Source organism: Muntiacus reevesi, chromosome 1 (assembly GCF_963930625.1).
Source record: "Muntiacus reevesi chromosome 1, mMunRee1.1, whole genome shotgun sequence".
NCBI classification, from domain to species: Eukaryota; Metazoa; Chordata; class Mammalia; order Artiodactyla; family Cervidae; genus Muntiacus; species Muntiacus reevesi.
In genome coordinates, this window is record NC_089249.1 from 243,475,706 (window position 1) to 243,493,187 (window position 17,482).

The 17,482-nt window shown below is 41.1% G+C and overlaps 1 protein-coding gene across 3 annotated transcripts; it reads left to right on the forward strand.

Moving 5' to 3' along the window:
- The first annotated feature begins 446 nt into the window (after positions 1-446).
- CNOT8 (CCR4-NOT transcription complex subunit 8) lies at positions 447-17,360 on the forward strand. 3 transcript variants are annotated; one of them, XM_065918981.1, is made up of 7 exons: positions 447-588; positions 7,623-7,804; positions 8,912-9,105; positions 12,624-12,785; positions 13,489-13,633; positions 14,330-14,440; positions 15,877-17,360. In XM_065918981.1, the coding sequence occupies exons 2-7, from the start codon at positions 7,688-7,690 to the stop codon at positions 16,024-16,026; spliced, it is 879 nt and encodes a 292-aa protein (XP_065775053.1). In that variant the 5' UTR covers positions 447-588; positions 7,623-7,687; the 3' UTR covers positions 16,027-17,360. The 3 variants fall into 3 exon arrangements, with proteins under 3 accessions (XP_065775053.1, XP_065775054.1, XP_065775055.1); XM_065918982.1 differs by lacking the exon at positions 447-588 and adding an exon at positions 1,120-1,229; XM_065918983.1 differs by lacking the exons at positions 447-588; positions 7,623-7,804; positions 8,912-9,105 and adding an exon at positions 9,130-10,885.
- The last annotated feature ends 122 nt before the right edge of the window (positions 17,361-17,482 follow it).

Genomic DNA, 17,482 nt, shown 5'->3' on the forward strand with positions numbered 1-17,482 from the left:
TAATTGTGAAGATTAAGTCCGACAGACTTCGGCCTTTAGTCTAGCTAGGCCACGCCCACCACCGGGAGGAGGCTAGCCTTAGGCCACGCCCCTTCTCTTGAGCGCGCGCGGAAGGCGAACCGAAATGGAGGAGCAGTAGTGTTGATGAAATGAACCAGCGCTACTAACCGCGCGAAGCCCGGAGGGGCCTGTATTCCGCGTGCGTCGTCCGAGGTCGCCCCGCCCCGCCGTTTTCGCGCCCGCGCGGCGCTCCCGCGAGGCCACAGGCGGGGCGAACACGCACAGGATCGCCGGGGCGCGCAGAAGGGGAGGGGCAGGCGGAGTCAGGCGCGCTCGCGCCAGGAGCGACGCGAAAGGAGCAGGCGAGTTGGGCGGATCGGATGGATAGAGCGGTGCAGCCAGGTTGTTTGGAGGCGGTGCGTAAGGCCGCTCTGGGCCCGAGAGCGCCCATCTCACTGGGCCGCTCGGTTCTAGGACCCGATCCGGGGCAGGGGGAGGAGAACACCGGGTCAAGGGCCACCGTCGCCGCTCCCGGGAAGTCCTCCCGCCAGCCCGTCTGCCCGCGCTTTGCGGGCTCTGCCTGTCAGGGTAAGCGGGTCCAGGCTTATCAGGGAGGAGCGTGAGATGAGAGAGTGTGGGACGCCATCAGGGGCCTGCGGGAGGAAAGGGAGTGGGAGCGTGCGTGAGGGAGAGGGTATGAGAAGAGAAAGAGGCCCATCAAATAGTAGTCATAATAGCCACCACTAGCATACGACAGTAGTATTGAAGTGCTGTGTACCGGAGTTTGAAGAGCACCTTATGGGCTTCATTCTGTTAACCCCTACTGCGGCCCTCCGAGAGGTATGCCGTCATTAAACCCATTTTAAGAGAAGGGAAAACTGAGGCAGGAGAGAGGGTAAGTAACTTAGGCAAAGCCCCATAGCTCCTTCGCGTCCTCGCTTCGAACTTAGGTCTCTCTGGCCCTAAGGGGTGTAATTTAAATATCTTTGTTTTAACAAACAAAAAAAAAGAATTGGGGTTAGGAGGAGGAGAGGGGTGAGGGTGGTTTGCAGTGGGAGGGTGATCCAGAACAGGCGAGAAGGATGAAGGAAGAAGGCGTAAGGCAGGGGACCTGAGTTTGGAACCTCGAGCGCCTCCCCCTTCTTGGTTCTTGCGGCCTCACAACTTTTCCTTGCTGTTCGGTGGCTTTCTGAACCAGAGCTCATCGCTCTGGAGGAGCCAGCTCACAGGTCCGGGCCACAAGGGTCGTTTTAAAACTGGTTGAACTGCGGTTCGGTCCAGGGTGGTGTCTTGGGACACTGGCGGGGGCGGAGGGCGGAGGACCCCGCGGCCGGGATAGGGAGAACCCCCCCCTCCGGGAGGCTGCCATTTCTTCTGAAGTGCTGCTACTTCCTTTTCCTTCTTAGCCGTGCGCTGCAAAGCCTTTGTCCTGTCCGCTAGAATGGGGAAGTCTTGTTTATTGTTTCCTTGCACTGAACTGCACACACAGCCTCAAACAAAACAAACGCAGGAAAACCAAAACATGCTTTTCCCAAGCAAGGTCTGGTACTCTGGATTGCTTGCAGAGAAAGCGTTCTGTTGACTTTTTCTTGAGTTGCTCTTCAGAGCTTTCCTGAGTCAGTAAGGAGCTTTGTTTTGGAGAAGTTACCCTGTAGATCATTGAGGGGCGATCTGCTCAGTTTGTTTTACAGATGAGCACAGGGCAGACACCTCAGGAACTCCTGAGAGGCCTTACACAGTCTAGTACTGGCAAACAACAGGTATCAGGGCTTCTGTGGGAGTCAGGTTTTCAAGTCAGCCTGCGGGGTAAACCTTGTATGCAACCAGAATTATCATTAAAAATTCCTTAGGAAAGTGCAGATTTGGAAATGGCCATTGTGTTTCTCAGAAAATCTAGCACAGTTGTTTCGCCTTCATTTTTTTAAAGAAGATAATTTATTTATTTAGTTTTGGCTCTGCTGGATCTTCGTTGCTGTGGAGGCTTTTTCTCTAGTTGCAGAGACTGGAGGCTGCTCTCTAGTTGCGGTGTGTGGGCTTCTCATTGTGGTGGCTTCTCTTGTTGCGGAGCACAGGCTCTTAGGCAAGCGGGCTTCAGTAGTTGTGGCACACAGTCTTAGTTGCTCCGCAGCACGGGGGATCTTCCAGGACCAGGGATCAAACCTGTGTCCCCTGCATTGGCACATGGAGTCTTAACACTACTCCACTAGAGAAGTCTTCTCCTTCAGTTTTGAAACTTACTATGGTTTCTTTGGTTGTAATCCAGGTATAGTAATTAGGTTACCTTTAGGGGCTGTGTTGAACAGATTAGATACACACAGTTGAAAGGCATAGAGTCATTCTACACTATGAGGCGCCCTGTACTGTGCTGTGTTGGCACTGAGAGACTTAGGAAGAAGACTGTTGACCACGGGGAAAAGTATGTTTATTGATCCCCATTTTAGGCTCATACTGGAGCTTGTGCTCACCGAGTGCAAAGTGGCAGGCAGAATTGTTAGCTTTATTTATTATTATCATCATGATTTCTGTTGTTTTCGGCTAACACTAGTAATTTACGCTAAATTAAATGTGTGTAATGTTCCTTTTCAGTTTTTGAGTGGCACTACATTTTGCTGCTTCTGAGCTATTGTTTGTTTTTGCATAGTTTTCCTAGATAAGGGTTTGGTGGAAGCATGTGTTAAATGTTTTGCCAGTGGTCTGGGTTTGACTTCCTTGTTTGTCAGTACTATAACAATGATTATACATACTTCCCAGCTAGCTCAGTGGTAAAAAATCTGCCTACCAGTGCAGGAGATGCAGGAAACTTGGGTTCAATCCCTGGGTCGGGAAGATCCCCTGGAGAAGGGAATGGTAACCCATTCCATTATTCTTGCCTGGAAAATCTCATGGACAGAGGAGCCTCGTGGGCTACAGTCCATGGAGTCGAAAAGAGTCAGATATGACTGAGCATACCTACACACTTACAACAATGGTTAGCTTTTAAAAAGAAGTAAAAAAAATTTTATTGTAGTTGATGTACAAAATTATATGTTACAGGTGTACAACAGTGATTCACAATTTTTAAGTGTTGTACTCCATTTATAGTTATTATAAAATACTGGCTATATATATTCCTTGTGTACAATATATTATTACAGCTTATTTTATACATAATAGTTTGTACTCCTCTTAATCCCCAATCCCTATATTATAAAAAGAATTTTCTTGGAAATGGAAGTCATGATACTACCTTTTAGAATTAATGTCTTTGAGTTTCAGTTTTCTTATCTGTAAAATATAGAGAAAGATTATTTTTGTTTAGTTGCTCTGTCATCTCCAACTCTTGGTGACCCCATGGACTGTAGCCCTCCAGGCTCCTCTGTCCTTGGGATTTCCCAATCAAGAATACTATAAGTAGGTTGCTGTTTCCCTCACTGGGGGATATTCCTGAGCCAGGAATTAAACCGGAGTCTCCTGAATTGCTGGGTGGATACTTTACCACTGAGCCACCAGGGAAGCCTGTAGAGAATGAGAGAACTGTAAAAGTTGTTGTGAGTTTTCTTCGCTGTTATTTTGAAGCAAATCCCACATTTTATGTCCAGTCACTTACAACTATTTTGCATTATCCGTAAAAGGTGAGAACTTAAAAAAAAACCCTAACTATTAACTGCTATGTAACACCAAAAAAAAAAAGGAAGGGGGAGTAAAGAAAACCTTGAAACCAAAAAATCAGACATTGTTCAGGCTTCTACTTGTCTCAAAAATGTTAGAATTTTTTTTCCTATGAGTTGTTTAGAGCAGAGTTTAACTAAGGTCTGTATGTTTTGATTGATTGATAAGTATCCTGAGAGTCTTTTACCTTTATTTCTTGTAATTTATTTGTTGAAGAAGCTGGATTCTCTAGTGTCCTATAGAAGTTTCTGGATTTTGTTGCTTGAGTTTCTCTGGTGTCATTTAACGTGTTCCTGTGTTCTTATTTTCCGTATATTAGCAGTTAAATATAGAGACTTGATCAGATTCAAGTTAAATTTTTTTTGCAAGACAACTTCATTGTGGTGATGTGTTTTGTTTTTGAGACACATAATACCTGGTGGTCTCTTTTTGTGATGATTACAACCATAGTGATTATTTTAACATCTTTATTGAGATGTAATTTACATACTATAAAAACACCTATTTCATGTAAAATTCAGTGATTTTTCTTTAGTAAATTTTTTGAGTTGTGCAATAATCATTTTTATGGAGTTGGGGAACATTTCTGTCTCCTCAGTAAGATAAACCTCATTCCCGTTTATATAACTCTTAGTCCCATTCTACCGTGTAATCTTTTCTGTCTTGATAGATTTTTTTTTGCCTTTTCTGGATATTCCATATAAATGCCAAATGTTTAAATTCATTAGGAGTTACAAAACAGTGATAGTCTATTACTCCATATTTATTTTTAGCTATACAACCTGTGAAGAGAAACTTTCCTTCAATTATTTGATTTTTGGGGGTTATAGTTTATATAGGAAAGACAGGATACATATTTTTAAAAATAAGTCCATTCACTCTCATTCCCTAATGGTGCCCAATTAAATGTATTTTCTTAGCTCATTATGAACTCTTAAAAGATTTTTATTTATTTATTTATTCATTTAGTCTTGGCTGTGCTGATTTTTCATTGTTTGGACTTTTCTCTAGTTCCAGCATGCCGGGGCTACTCTAGTTGTGGTGTGAGGGTTTCTCATTGTGGTGCCTTCTTTTGTTGCAGAGATGGGCTCTAGGGCACAGGCTTAATAGTTGTGCGTGGGTTTAGTTGCTCCGTGGCATGTGGGGTTTTCCCCAACCAGGGATTGAACCTGTGTCTCCTATGTTGGAAGGCGGATTCTTTACCACTGAGCCACCAGGGAAGCCCCGTTATGAACTCTTGGATTTAAATCTCTATCTGAGAAGTCATGATACATCGTAGTAATTATCCATAAAGATATTCAGATCATATTTTGTTTGACCAGAGGGAACCTCTTCAGATTGTTCCCAGCGTTCTTTTAATAAAACATTAGGAATTGGCCTGCAATGCAGGAGACATGAGTTCGATCCTTGGGTTAGGAAGATTCCTTGGAGAAGGGAATGGCTGACCACTTCAGTATTCTTGCCTGGAGACTTCCATGGACAAGAGAAGCCTGGTGGCCTACAGTCCATGAAATCACAAAGAGCTGGATACAACTGAGACTAAGCAACTAACGCTTTGACATTAGAGCTTCTTAGCTCGGGAACCTTGTTCTAACGGTTTAAATAATCTAATTATTTAAGCCTAATCTTTGCTGCTTGGAGGACAAAGACATTTTTTGCTTGAATTGCTTTTGTTGTTTTGTTTTTATGTAAATGTCTCACTAGGCATACCCACTTCCCCTAAAGTAGTTTTATGGTTGTGTTTGATGTGACACCAAAAAGGAAGTGCGTTAAGGGGTACTGATATAACTTAATGGGCATAGAAATGGTTTTATGCCCTCTTGCAGGGGAGCATCTTAAGCAGGGTTTAGAATCTAAGGTTTTGGGTTCCAGCATTTTCTTTATTTCTTTCTTTTGCCACGTTGCATGGCTTGTGGGATCTTAGTTCCTTGACCCGGGATCAAATCTGGGTCCCCCGCAGTGAGAGTGCTGAGTCCTAACTACTAGTCCACCAGAAAATTCCCCAGCATTTTCTTAATTATGGTCAGATATTGGAATTTACTCCACACTCAGTCTGAACTTCTGCCATTTTCTGATGTTCTTGATTAGTTCATTTTAATGCCTTTAATTTATGCCTATTGTGTGTAGAACAAAAATGAGAAGACATGAATTCTGGTTTAAGAAGTGTTCACCCATATTAGTTAGGAAGCTACTACACAGTCTACTTAAATTTCAGAGTGATTACAGAAAATCTACTATAATTTCAGAGAAGCATCTGTCAAAGAATGGAGTAACTAGAATAAGTGGAATCTTCAGAGGTTGGTAATATACCAACAGATTGGTTTCTCAGAAGTGTCTCAGAGAAATGATAGCACGTGGGAATGCCAATTTTGTTTTGATCCAGATTCTTATTTTTGCATCTGTCTAGCTGTGGTGTTGATATAGTCATAGCTATATGACGGTAGCTACACATCTGCCTAGCTATAATCGTGTATGGATGTGAAAGTTGAACCATAAAGAAGGCTGAGCACCGAAGAGTTGATGCTTTTGAATTGTGGTGCTGGAGAACTCTTGAGAGTCCCTTGAACTGCAAGGAGGTCAAACCAGTCAGTCCTAAAGGAAATCAACCCTGAATAGTCATTGGAAGGACTGATGGTGAAATTGAATCTCCAGTATGGTGAAGCTGAAGCTCCAATATTTTGACTACCTGATGCGAAGTACTGATTCATTGGAAAAGAAAGACTGATGCTGGGAAAGGTTGAAGGCAAAAGGAGAAGGGTGTGGCAGAAGATAAGATGGTTAGATCACATCACTGACTCAGTGGTCATGAATCTGAGCAAACTCTGGAAGATAGTGAAGGACCGGGAAGCCTGGTGTGGGGCAGTTCATGAGGTCACAGAGTCAGGCATGACTTGGCGACTGAATAACACATCTTGTAAGCAAAGATTCATTTTACTCTCTCTAGGAATTTTCCCTTGAATATATTCAGTGGAGCCCACTCTTACATTGTGTTGAAGATCTGTATGTGGGCTTGCTTTTAAGTAAATACCCTTATGATAAGCTCCTTTTTGTCATTTTGTAACCAAGCACATCATTGCTATAGTAGCGGCATTACTCTTAAAACTGAACCAGGTTGAGTTTATCTTGTTGCCTCCCCAGTTTCCTACCAGAATATACATTGTATGTTGCTTCTGGTTGAATTATTTATACCTGCTATATTCTCTGTTTTTATTATTGAATTGCTGCTTAGTTTCTTATAATATTATATGGTGGAAAGTAGACATTAATAGTTCAAATTCTAATTTTCATTATAATTGCTCAAATTAGCCCTTGGGATTGGTTTTGACAACTTAAGTCTCTCACTTCCTGATCCATTTGCCTCTGGTTGTATTTGACTTTTCTTGGTGGGGAAAAAGAATTTCCTTTTTTAGGGATTGGAGTGGCTATTCCCATGCCCATATTCATCACACGGTGTTAAGACTTCAGTGTAAGAGTTCAGGTTCACATTCTTTCAGAGATCCTGGTACATTTAAACTTCCTGAAATGATTCCTTTAGAAATGTTTCCATGATTTGGTCTGTTGCAGAGTGATCAGAGTAACGTGAAAGTCTTGGGTAAGGATTTATTTGTGTTCACAGGGGATTATTTTAGTCTTCAGTTAGTCTGGAGAGGGCTCAAAAACTGGATTAGGGTAATAGCTTCATTTCTGTGCTAAAGGGCAGCTTAGGCAAGAGTTTTTTCATGTTTAAGTAATTTTATTTATTTTCTTCAAGTTAAAGAACTGAGGAACGGAGCCAAAGTATGTGTTTGTGTGTGTGTCTGTCTCTTGACAAAGGCAAGTTCCTCCATTATATAAATGGGAGAATAAATTCAATAGTCTTAATGTTTTAGTTTAAGCTGATGACGTGATGGTATTGTTTTGATGTCTTTGTTTTGTTAACATCTTAATGCCAGTGTGTAAATTAATGTGATTTCAAAATATGTTTTTGAATGTAGATCAGATCAACCATTAATTTGCCCTCCAACATAGTCTGCTGAAAGCCCCTTCAAGTTTCTTCAGGATGCCTGCAGCACTTGTGGAGAACAGCCAGGTCATCTGTGAAGTCTGGGCCAGCAATCTGGAAGAAGAGATGAGGAAGATCCGAGAAATTGTGCTCAGTTACAGTTATATTGCCATGGTAAGGAGCTCTACTCCCTCTGACTCACCTTCTGAAATGGACTTAGGGAATATTTAATATGAGATTTTGAAAGAAGTGATTACACTAAAGCTGTGGGAAATTAAACATGCTGGCAGGTTATGTTGCTTTTATGAAACATCAGGGTAGCCTGTGTGTCTGAGAAGGATGTAACCTCCAGGATCTTAGATTATTGATGATGTCACTCTGTGTTTAAATAGAAGTTGTCTCAGCCCGTAGGACACATGTGTTCCACAGGTATGGTGACTTTGACAGTGTTAAAGCACTTTTAAAAAAGTAGTTGGCAGCATTTAAAAGTCAAGAGATCTTACTCAAATTCCAGATTTCTGGTATCTCTGGAAAAAATGGGCACCATAGGGTCCACTTTCCTGTCCAGTGTTGAGTGGCTGGAGGGAGACATGCGTCCTAGTGAAGTCACAGCCCTCTTTGAGGGGAGGCGCGTATTCTTCATTTTGCTCCAGTCTGCATTACTCATAACCCTTTTCATATTCTGTGTGCTTTACTCTGTTACTTTAACTGCCTGGAGTTTGTGACTCCTGCTGTGGAGAGTGTGGAACTACGTCTTCAGGCTGGTATTCAGAAGTCTCTCTCTGATCTTGTTCCAGGCTTTTTACTTTAAGCCAAGTGTGGCTCTTGATTATTGTTTTTTAATGGCTGTCTCATGTTCTTGTATTTGTGTTTATTCATAGAGTTCTGTTCTCAACCTCGACTGTTCCTAGTTAATTGTATGAACCTAGAATGGTGTTTGTTGTTTTTTTTGGCCACCCTGCATGTCTTGTAGGATCTTAATTTGCCAACCAGTGAAAGCGCTTAGTCCTAACCAAATTGAGAATGTTCTTAATGGACCCAGAGCTAGTTAGCTACCTCTGACCGCGTTCTGCTTAGATCTCCAGGTTGTTGTGTAAAGCTTCATGATTCTAGTGCTTCTGTAGATTAATAGAATCAGTATTTTACGGTGAATTTTTGTGCCTGAGCTTGGGGTTTGTCGTATAGCTTTTATAAATGGAGATAAAAATTTTTTTATGAATGATCAAGTCAGCATCCAGTGTCTTGTGACACCTTATGACGAGAGACTTTTTCCTTTTCCAGGACACAGAATTTCCAGGTGTTGTGGTGCGACCCATTGGTGAATTTCGTAGTTCCATAGATTATCAGTATCAGCTTTTACGGTGCAATGTTGACCTTTTAAAAATTATCCAGCTGGGCCTTACATTCACCAATGAGAAGGGAGAATATCCTTCTGGAATCAACACCTGGCAGTTCAACTTCAAATTCAACCTTACGTAAGTGTCTGAGACACTGTTCGGTGTGATTCTTAGACTTTCTACATTTGTGTAGACTGTGACTTTAACTGATTTTATTATTTTAAGTTTTGTTTCCCTGAAACCCAAGTAGGGGGTAGACAGAGTAGTCAAGCAGAAGATGGAGTAACAAATATTAGAAAGAAAAGCCTCCCTTAAAGAACTCTTAACACGTTGACGATCAAAAGACAGCTCAATTAAAAATGGGCACAAGATTTGAATATATATTTATCCAAAGAAGATTTAAAGATGGCCAATGAGCTTGTGAAAAGATGGCCACCATCCTTAGTCATTAGAGAAATGCAAATCAAAACCATGAGATAGTAAACTAGTTGGTACCCACTAGGCGGCTATAATCAAGAAGACATAATAGCAGATATTGATGAGGGTGTGGAGAAATTAGAACTCTCATATATTGCTATTGGAAACATAAAATGGTGCAGCCTCTTTGGAAAACAGGCAGTTTCTCAAAAGGTGAAACATGGTGTTACCCTATGACCCGGCAGTTGCACCTAAAAGAAATGAAATCATACATCAATGTAAAAACTTGTGAGTGTTCACAGCAGCATTATTCATGAAGGCCACAATGTAGAAGCAGTCAGTCCAAGTGTCTGTGATCTGAGGAATGGCTCTATGTGCTATCTCCATGCCATGGAATGTTACTGGACTGTCCAGAGAGATAAAGTACTGACATGTGCTATACATGCATGAGCTCTGAAAACATCGTGCTAAGGGAAAGAAGCCAGACACAAAAGATCATATATCCTATAATTCTGTTTATTTGAAATGTCCAAAATAGGCCCTCTAAAAAATAGAGTAGTAATTGTCCAGGGTGGACAGCAGGGAGGTAATGGGGAGTGAGTGCTTAATGGGTATGGGGTTTCTTTTTGAGTTGATGAGGTGGCACATGATTGATAGTGGTCATACAACTCTGTGAACATACTATTGAATTGCATACTTTACATGAGGGCATTGTTTAGTATGTGAATTATATCTTAGTAGGGCTGTTTAAAATGTAAAAGGGAAATCAGTTCCCCAGTTAGGAGATCAGGATTCTAATTGCAGTTCTGCCATTTCTTAGCTGGGTGAATTTCGGTCAGTTATTTTACTTTCTGTAATTCAGTTTCCTTATCTGTAAATAGTGTTATTACTATCTTTCATAATAGAAATGAAGTATAGAGTATATGCTAATCAAGGGTAATTGAAACTGAAGCCTATGCAAATGCACTTTTTATGCACTTAAAAAAAAAACTGTGGTAAAAACCACGCAACATGAAATTTACCATCTTAACCATATTTAAGTATACAGTTGAGTAATGTTAAGTGTATTTGCGTTGTGGTGAAGCACACCTCCAGAACTTTTTCATCTCACAAATCTGAAACTGTACCCATTGAACAAAAGCTCACCTTTTTCCTTTCCCCCCGCTCTTTGTAACCATCATTCTCCTTTGTTTCTATTAATTTGACTACTTTAGATATCTCATATAAGTGGAATCATACAGTATTTGTCTTTTTGTGACTGGCTTATTTTACTTAGCATAATGGTGCTGGAGAAGACTCTTGAGAGTCCCTTGGACAGCAAGGAGATCAAACCAGTCAATCCTAAAGGAAATCAACCCTGAATATTCATTGGAAGGACTGATGCTGAAGCTGAAACTCCAGTACTTTGGCCACCTGATGTGAAGAGCCGACTCATTGGAAAGACCCTGATGCTGGGAAAGATTGAAGGCAAAAGGAGAAGAGGGCGGCAGAGGATGAGATGGTTAGATAGCATCACTGACTCAATGGATATGAATCTGAGCAATCTCCGGGAGACAGTGAAGGACAGGGAAGCCTTGTGTGCTCCAGTCCATGGGGTCGCAGAGTTGGACACAACTTAGTGATTGAACAACAACGAATGTCCTTAAGGGCCATCCATGTTGTCATATGTGGCAGAATTGCCTCCCTTAGCTGAGTAGTAGTCCGCTGTACGTACGTGCTGTATATTGTTCATCTGTTCATCCGTTGATGGACACTGGTTGTTTACACCTTGTGGCTGTTGTGAATAGCTCTGCTGTGAACATGGATGTGCAGATATCTCCTCGAGATACTGGTTTTCTGTCCTTTATATTTATACCTAGAAGTGGCATTGCTGGATATGTCATAGTTCTTCTTCGAAGTTTTTGAGGAGGATGTAATTTTTAAGGGGAAAATTTGGGGAGATCATTGTTTTGCTCATTAAATGAGGTGGTGTTAGTGTATTTCCTATTGGGCCCCAGTTCTTGAAAACTGCTTTGTTTAATTGGGACCAGGAGCATCTGATAGATAGGTCAGGAATAATTTTTTTTTTTTTTTTGGAATAATTTTTTGATTATTGTTCATTTATTTTGGAGCTTTCTTTGAGGTTCAGAGAATAAATTTAGGAGATGATCTGGATCTTTCGTTTAACTACAGTTTTTGCGTCCAAGTCAGAGCTTATTATTTGTACCGTGACGACAGTTTAGTACACAGGAAAAATAAGGGTTATATTTATTGCACAGTTGGTGTTTGTATTTAAAATAGTGTTTATTTTAGTAAGAATAAGATTGTGATTCAACACTGGTTTCAGTTTAGTGGAAAAAATTGAGATTGTGTTGTTTTGCTTTCTTTTTTGTTGTTGTTGTTGTTGTTGTTGTTTTGCTTTCTAGTGTTCCGTCCTAATTTAAGTTTATATGAAAAACAAAAGGCAAGCAGTGAAACCTAGTGGAAAAGGAGGAAAACACACCTACATATGTGTTTTGTGGTGTTATAAATATTCCTGTGTTTAGATTAATGGATCTTTACAGTGGACTGCTGTTTCAGAGACATAAAGACTGTTATATCTGTGAGTGTTGATCTGGAAAGATAGTCTGTATACAGGGATGGAGGTGTGTCTGTGGGTAGAGAAAACAGGGTATGTAAACTGAGATGAGGGCTTCCCTCAGCTCAGTCGGTAAAGAATCTGCCTGTAATGCAGGAGACCCAGGTTCAGTTCCTGGATCGGGAAGATCCCCTGGAGAAGGAAATGGCAACCCACTCCCGTATTCTTGCCTGGAGAATCCTATGGACAGAGGAGCCTGGCAGGCTACAGTCTGTAGGGTCGCAAGAGTCGGACACGACGTAGCGACTAAACCAACCAACCAACCAAACTGAGATGAAAGAAAAGTTATTTCTATGTGGTAGCATTATAATAAAATTATTTTTTCCACTTTCTGCTATTTTTAAATTTTTGTATTGATTGTGCTTTTCTTTAAATGAGAAAATGTGGATCTTTCATAATGAATACACTTATTTTGCAGGAGAAAAATCCCATTTTTCTTTCTGTTACAGATAAGATTACTTTGTTTGCTAGAATACTGGAAGGAATGAATTGATTTATTTGTAAAGTATGAAAGCAATTCAAGAATACTTGTTCTGTGATTTATATAAGGTGATGGTAATATTGTTGCCCACTCCTTCTTTTACTATACTAGGAGCTAAGAAATGAATGCCTTCTTTTTTAGAGAGGACATGTACTCCCAGGATTCCATAGATCTCCTCGCTAACTCAGGACTGCAGTTTCAGAAGCATGAAGAGGAAGGAATCGACACACTGCACTTTGCAGAGCTGCTTATGACATCCGGGGTGGTTCTCTGTGACAACGTCAAATGGCTTTCATTTCACAGGTCAGTCTCAGTGTTTCTCTTTTGCTTTGGGAGCAGGCAGTCGAATTCTTACATTACGTTTGCAGTCCTCTTGGCACTCTTGTTGTTCACTAGCCGTTATAAAGTTGAAATGATAACTGTTGCTCACATTTCAGTTTTTCAAAAAACACTTTGGAGCTCATACTGGTTTATTTCACACAGTATTAGGCTGTGTCCCGTGGCTGTCAGTGGGTATATGCCAGGTGGAAAGATGGAGGGTGGAAAGGATAGAAGACTTGGTCACCTTTTCTTGTCATTTAAATGGCTGGCCTGGAGTTTCCTGGGTACTCAAAAACCACATTTCCCTTGAGAGGTTGTTTTTTTTTTTGCCATGCTGCGTTGCTTGTAGGATCTCAGTCCCCGACCAAGGATTGAACCCAGGCCACAGTAAAAGCTGCTAACCCGCTAGACCACTAAAGAACTCTCTACCTTTCACTGCTTTTAAATTTTTGATGTGTAAAACCCACATTGATAAACCCTTGGGTTCACTTACATACATCCCATATTAATCTGTTATGTTGTCATTTAATGGAAAGTTCAGAGTATAGGATCAGCTGTAGTCCTTTGGAAAACTGAAGTTCCTAACATGAGGTAGCACTGTAAGCTCTGAGAAATAGGTATCTGAATGCTGGGGGCTGATAACTGCTGATAACTCTTACCTTACTGCCTCATTCTCTCCTTATAGTGGCTATGATTTCGGCTACATGGTAAAGTTGCTTACAGATTCTCGTTTGCCAGAAGAAGAACATGAATTCTTTCATATTCTGAATCTTTTCTTCCCATCTATTTATGATGTGAAATACCTCATGAAGAGTTGTAAAAATCTTAAGGTACACAGTAGTTTTCTTAATATATAGTAACAACAAGAAAAAGATAAAAATGTAGACTTGTCATTTTGCTTTATTGCAGTTTGTTGAGCACGTGTCCTTGAGATCCTGCTGGGTGCCAGTCTGGTGCTAGACAGGGTGTATATAGAGTTGATTGGCACAGGAATTTGTGTGGTAACTGTCTTTGACCTGGGCATGAATGGAGCCTTCTGCTTCTCTCACCCTAAGGCAGGCATTCCTCACTTAGGGCCCACGAACCTAGTGAAGCATTTGGAGACATGAGGTGTGTGTACAATTTGTTAGGGATGGGGTTTGCAGTCTACCAGACTCTCAGAGAAGTTCTTAGCTCTAAACAATTTTAAGAACTCTCTCCCCTAAAAATTGCTAATCTTACAGGCTTCCATCTAGAATTGCACTGGCATTTACTGTTTCCCCAACCTTGTTTTCCAGCAGTGAGGACTTTGAATGGCAGAGGTCTGACAAGATTAATATAGAAAAGAAAGGAGTGAAAAGTGGTCTACTGTAAGACAGTGTATTATTTGGAGGGTTAAAAAGGGGATAGTCTGGGGTGAGGCCTGTTAAGTAAATAGTTGACATAGTTGACTCCAGTAGGGAAGACAGACATAGTTGACAGACATAGTTGACGCCAGTAGAGAAGTTCGGTCTGTAGTGTTGAATGTGTTTTCCTTCCATCTCCAGGGAGGTCTTCAGGAAGTTGCTGATCAGTTGGATTTGCAGAGAATTGGAAGGCAGCACCAGGCAGGCTCAGACTCACTGCTGACGGGAATGGCATTCTTCAGGATGAAAGAGGTAAGGCAAAAAAGGCTTTTTGGAAATTTATAGTTTCTTTTAGAAGTTGATGGCCACCTTGAAAGCAGGATTTTTTTGGTGTGTGTTTGTTATGCAAAATATGTTAGACACACTATGATTTGAGAGGCAAAGAAACATTCTGAAATGGAGGTTACTCAGCATGCTCAAGTCTAGAAGTGTATTTGGTGTTCCTTGCAGCGCTCATCCTTGCAATTATTTGCTTTTCTTCTGATTTCTGTAATATGAACACATGTGTTAAACCACCCACTCATTTTATGCTAAGTTCGATTAATTATCAAATATCCCAATCTGACATCATACTCAGTGGTGAAAAGCTGAAAATTTTTGCTCTAAGATGAGGAACAAGACAAGGATACCCACTCTCACCACTTTTATTCGACAAGGTTTTGGAAGTCCTAGCTGGAGCAGTTAGGCAAGAAAAAGAAATTGAAGGCATTCCAATCTGAAAGGAGGAAAACTGTCAGTATTCGCAGATGATATACTATATATAGGAAACTACAAAAACTCTATCAAAAAACTTTTAGAACTAATAGATGAATCTAGTAAAATTGCAGGATAAAAGAAAGATGTTTTGAGCTCGTGGATTGGAAGAGTTAATATTGTTAATTCATACTACTCAAAGCAGTCTACAGAGTGAATGTAGTCCTGATCAAAATTCCAGTGGGGCATTTTTTCACAGAAATAGCACAAATAATCCTAAAATTTGTATGGAACCACGAAAGACCCCAAATAGCTAAAGCCATCTTGAAAAAGAAGAACAAAGCTGGCAACGTCATGCTCCCAGTTTTGCCCTCTGGGGTACCCTTGGCGGTGTCTGGAGACGTTTCCGGCTGTCACAGGCTGGGGAGAGGGGTTACGCTGCTGGACGCCCCGCAGTGCTCCCGTACACTGGAGCACCTCCCCAGCGCCCAGCAGAGCCTTCTCCTGCCCACTGGCGCTCAGAAGGCTGAGACACCTTGCTGTGTGTACTTCACGTCTGTTTCTGTAGCAACCTATTACTGTATCACCCACTTTGTGGGTGGGAATCTGGGCCTTAAGGAGTGCCGAAGTGACTTTCACACAGTGAGTCAGTCTGAGGCTAGAGCTCAAGCTCTTAACCGTTGTGTTACCTGTTAAAGAGAAGGGAGGAAATAGAGGCCATTGTACTAAAAGCAGCAGCAGAGGGATCCTGGCAGAGAAAACTCATGGGAAGTATGAGTAGAATTCTGTTTTCAAAGGAGAACCTATATATAGAGAAAGGAACATGAAAAGACTATGCATAGGAGAGGTTTGGAGCCTTTCTTTATGAAGTTAGCTTCTAGTTGGCTAGATTTTCAAGGCCTTAAGAAGGCTGGGAGGTGCTGATGTGATAGTGTTGCGGCTTGGCCTGATTCTTGGCATGGTTCTCACCAGGGGTTCTCTGTCCTATTCTGCAGTTGTTTTTTGAGGACAGTATTGATGATGCCAAGTACTGTGGGCGGCTCTATGGCCTAGGCACGGGAGTGGCCCAGAAGCAGAATGAGGATGTGGACTCTGCCCAGGAGAAGATGAGCATCCTGGCGATCATCAACAACATGCAGCAGTGATGGCGGCGAGGCTCTGCAGGGCGGGCCCGGTCCCAGAGTGGTGCTTCCTGTGCTGACCATGTATACTTACCTTCCTCCCCAGGAGAAGACGCCTTTCTTGAGCAAACTGTACCTACCATCTGTGTTGACAGACTTTTGTTTTACTGAAGACAAAAGATGACTTTATTTTAGATCCAGAAGTTTGCTCTGAATTTGTAACTTCTGCCCTATTCCTCATCCCTAAGCCTCTCTTCTCCAGTTACCTCCTGCCACCAGCATCCATGGCTCCTTTGACACATTTTAAAATCCAGGACAAATTGGAAACAAACTAGTAAAATGTATATAACTCTTACCTGTTGTCGTTCTTTTTCTTTTAAATTTGTTGCTAATCTCTGAGGATGAAGACTTCTTGTTGTGAACCTCAGCTGAGCTGAGGGCTTCCAGCAAAAGTAGAACCAAGTGATGGGCTTGTGAAGTGGGTTATAGATGTTGAGCCTTTTCCTTTCTTTTGTTTGACTTTTCTCGAGGACATTTGCTTTCCTCACACTTTGTTGGTCTTATGTATTACTATGTGGAAATGAATTAGTGCTGAAATATGAAGACCAGATAATGAAAACGTTCCTTAAAAACAAATTTCTACTGCATCTGTCTACACATTATGTACAAGGAACTCCAGAATGGGTATTAAGTTAACCACTTAAATGTCTTCAAATCTGTTCCATTGTGCCACTGAGATTTGCTGTGACATGTGCATCATTTGAAATCATTTTAAGTGTTCATTTCATAAAATATCTTGGAAATTACCGAGAGCAGGTTTTGGGTCATAAGTCTGTTATATTTTCAGTGATGTGATTTCAGATGGTTGTCTCTGTTCTCCCACCTCTCTTCTCTGTTTTCTGTGCTTTTCCTTTTCAGCAAACTGAGAAGTTAGGGACATGGATTAATGTGAGTACCAGGAAGGTGAGTCTTTAAAAAGTCACAGTGGTTACATGTTAACAGGGCAGTAAGGAATTTGGTTTATAGGGTTCTCTTGGAGTAATATCCCATGCACAACTGGGGTAAGGAAGCTCAGGATTGTGATTTTTTTTTTTTTAAACTAGTCATTTAAAAAGTATGCTGTATTTTTTTTTTTTTTGAATGACTACAGTATGGACAATTTCAAAAACCAAAAACTCCTTTGGAATAGTGGAAATGAAAACTCACTGAAGTGGATGCATAGTCTTGCATTTTAAAAGCTTATGGAAAACTCAATTTGAAATGATTAAAAAATGTCAAGTATTATAAGCTGGTATTTAAGATGCTTGTAAATATTATTTATGTTTTTAATTTTGTAAAATAAAGATTTCTTTTTAACCACTGGCATGAAGGTTTGGTCTTTCAAAACTGAATTGCTGGCTCTAGAAGATGGTTGTTGACATGGATGCAACTTGCCTCTGATTTCCACAAGTTGGCATGCATACAAAATGTCTCACTCTGT

What these genes read in the sequence shown, in the direction of transcription:
- CNOT8 (XM_065918981.1), top strand. Translation starts at nt 7,688, where the DNA reads ATGCCTGCAGCACTTGTGGAGAACAGCCAGGTCATCTGTGAAGTCTGG. An exon ending in GTTACAGTTATATTGCCATG is followed by an intron (nt 7,805 to 8,911) that starts GTAAGGAGCTCT and finishes TTCCTTTTCCAG; the next exon opens with GACACAGAATTTCCAGGTGT. An exon ending in CATTCTTCAGGATGAAAGAG is followed by an intron (nt 14,441 to 15,876) that starts GTAAGGCAAAAA and finishes CCTATTCTGCAG; the next exon opens with TTGTTTTTTGAGGACAGTAT.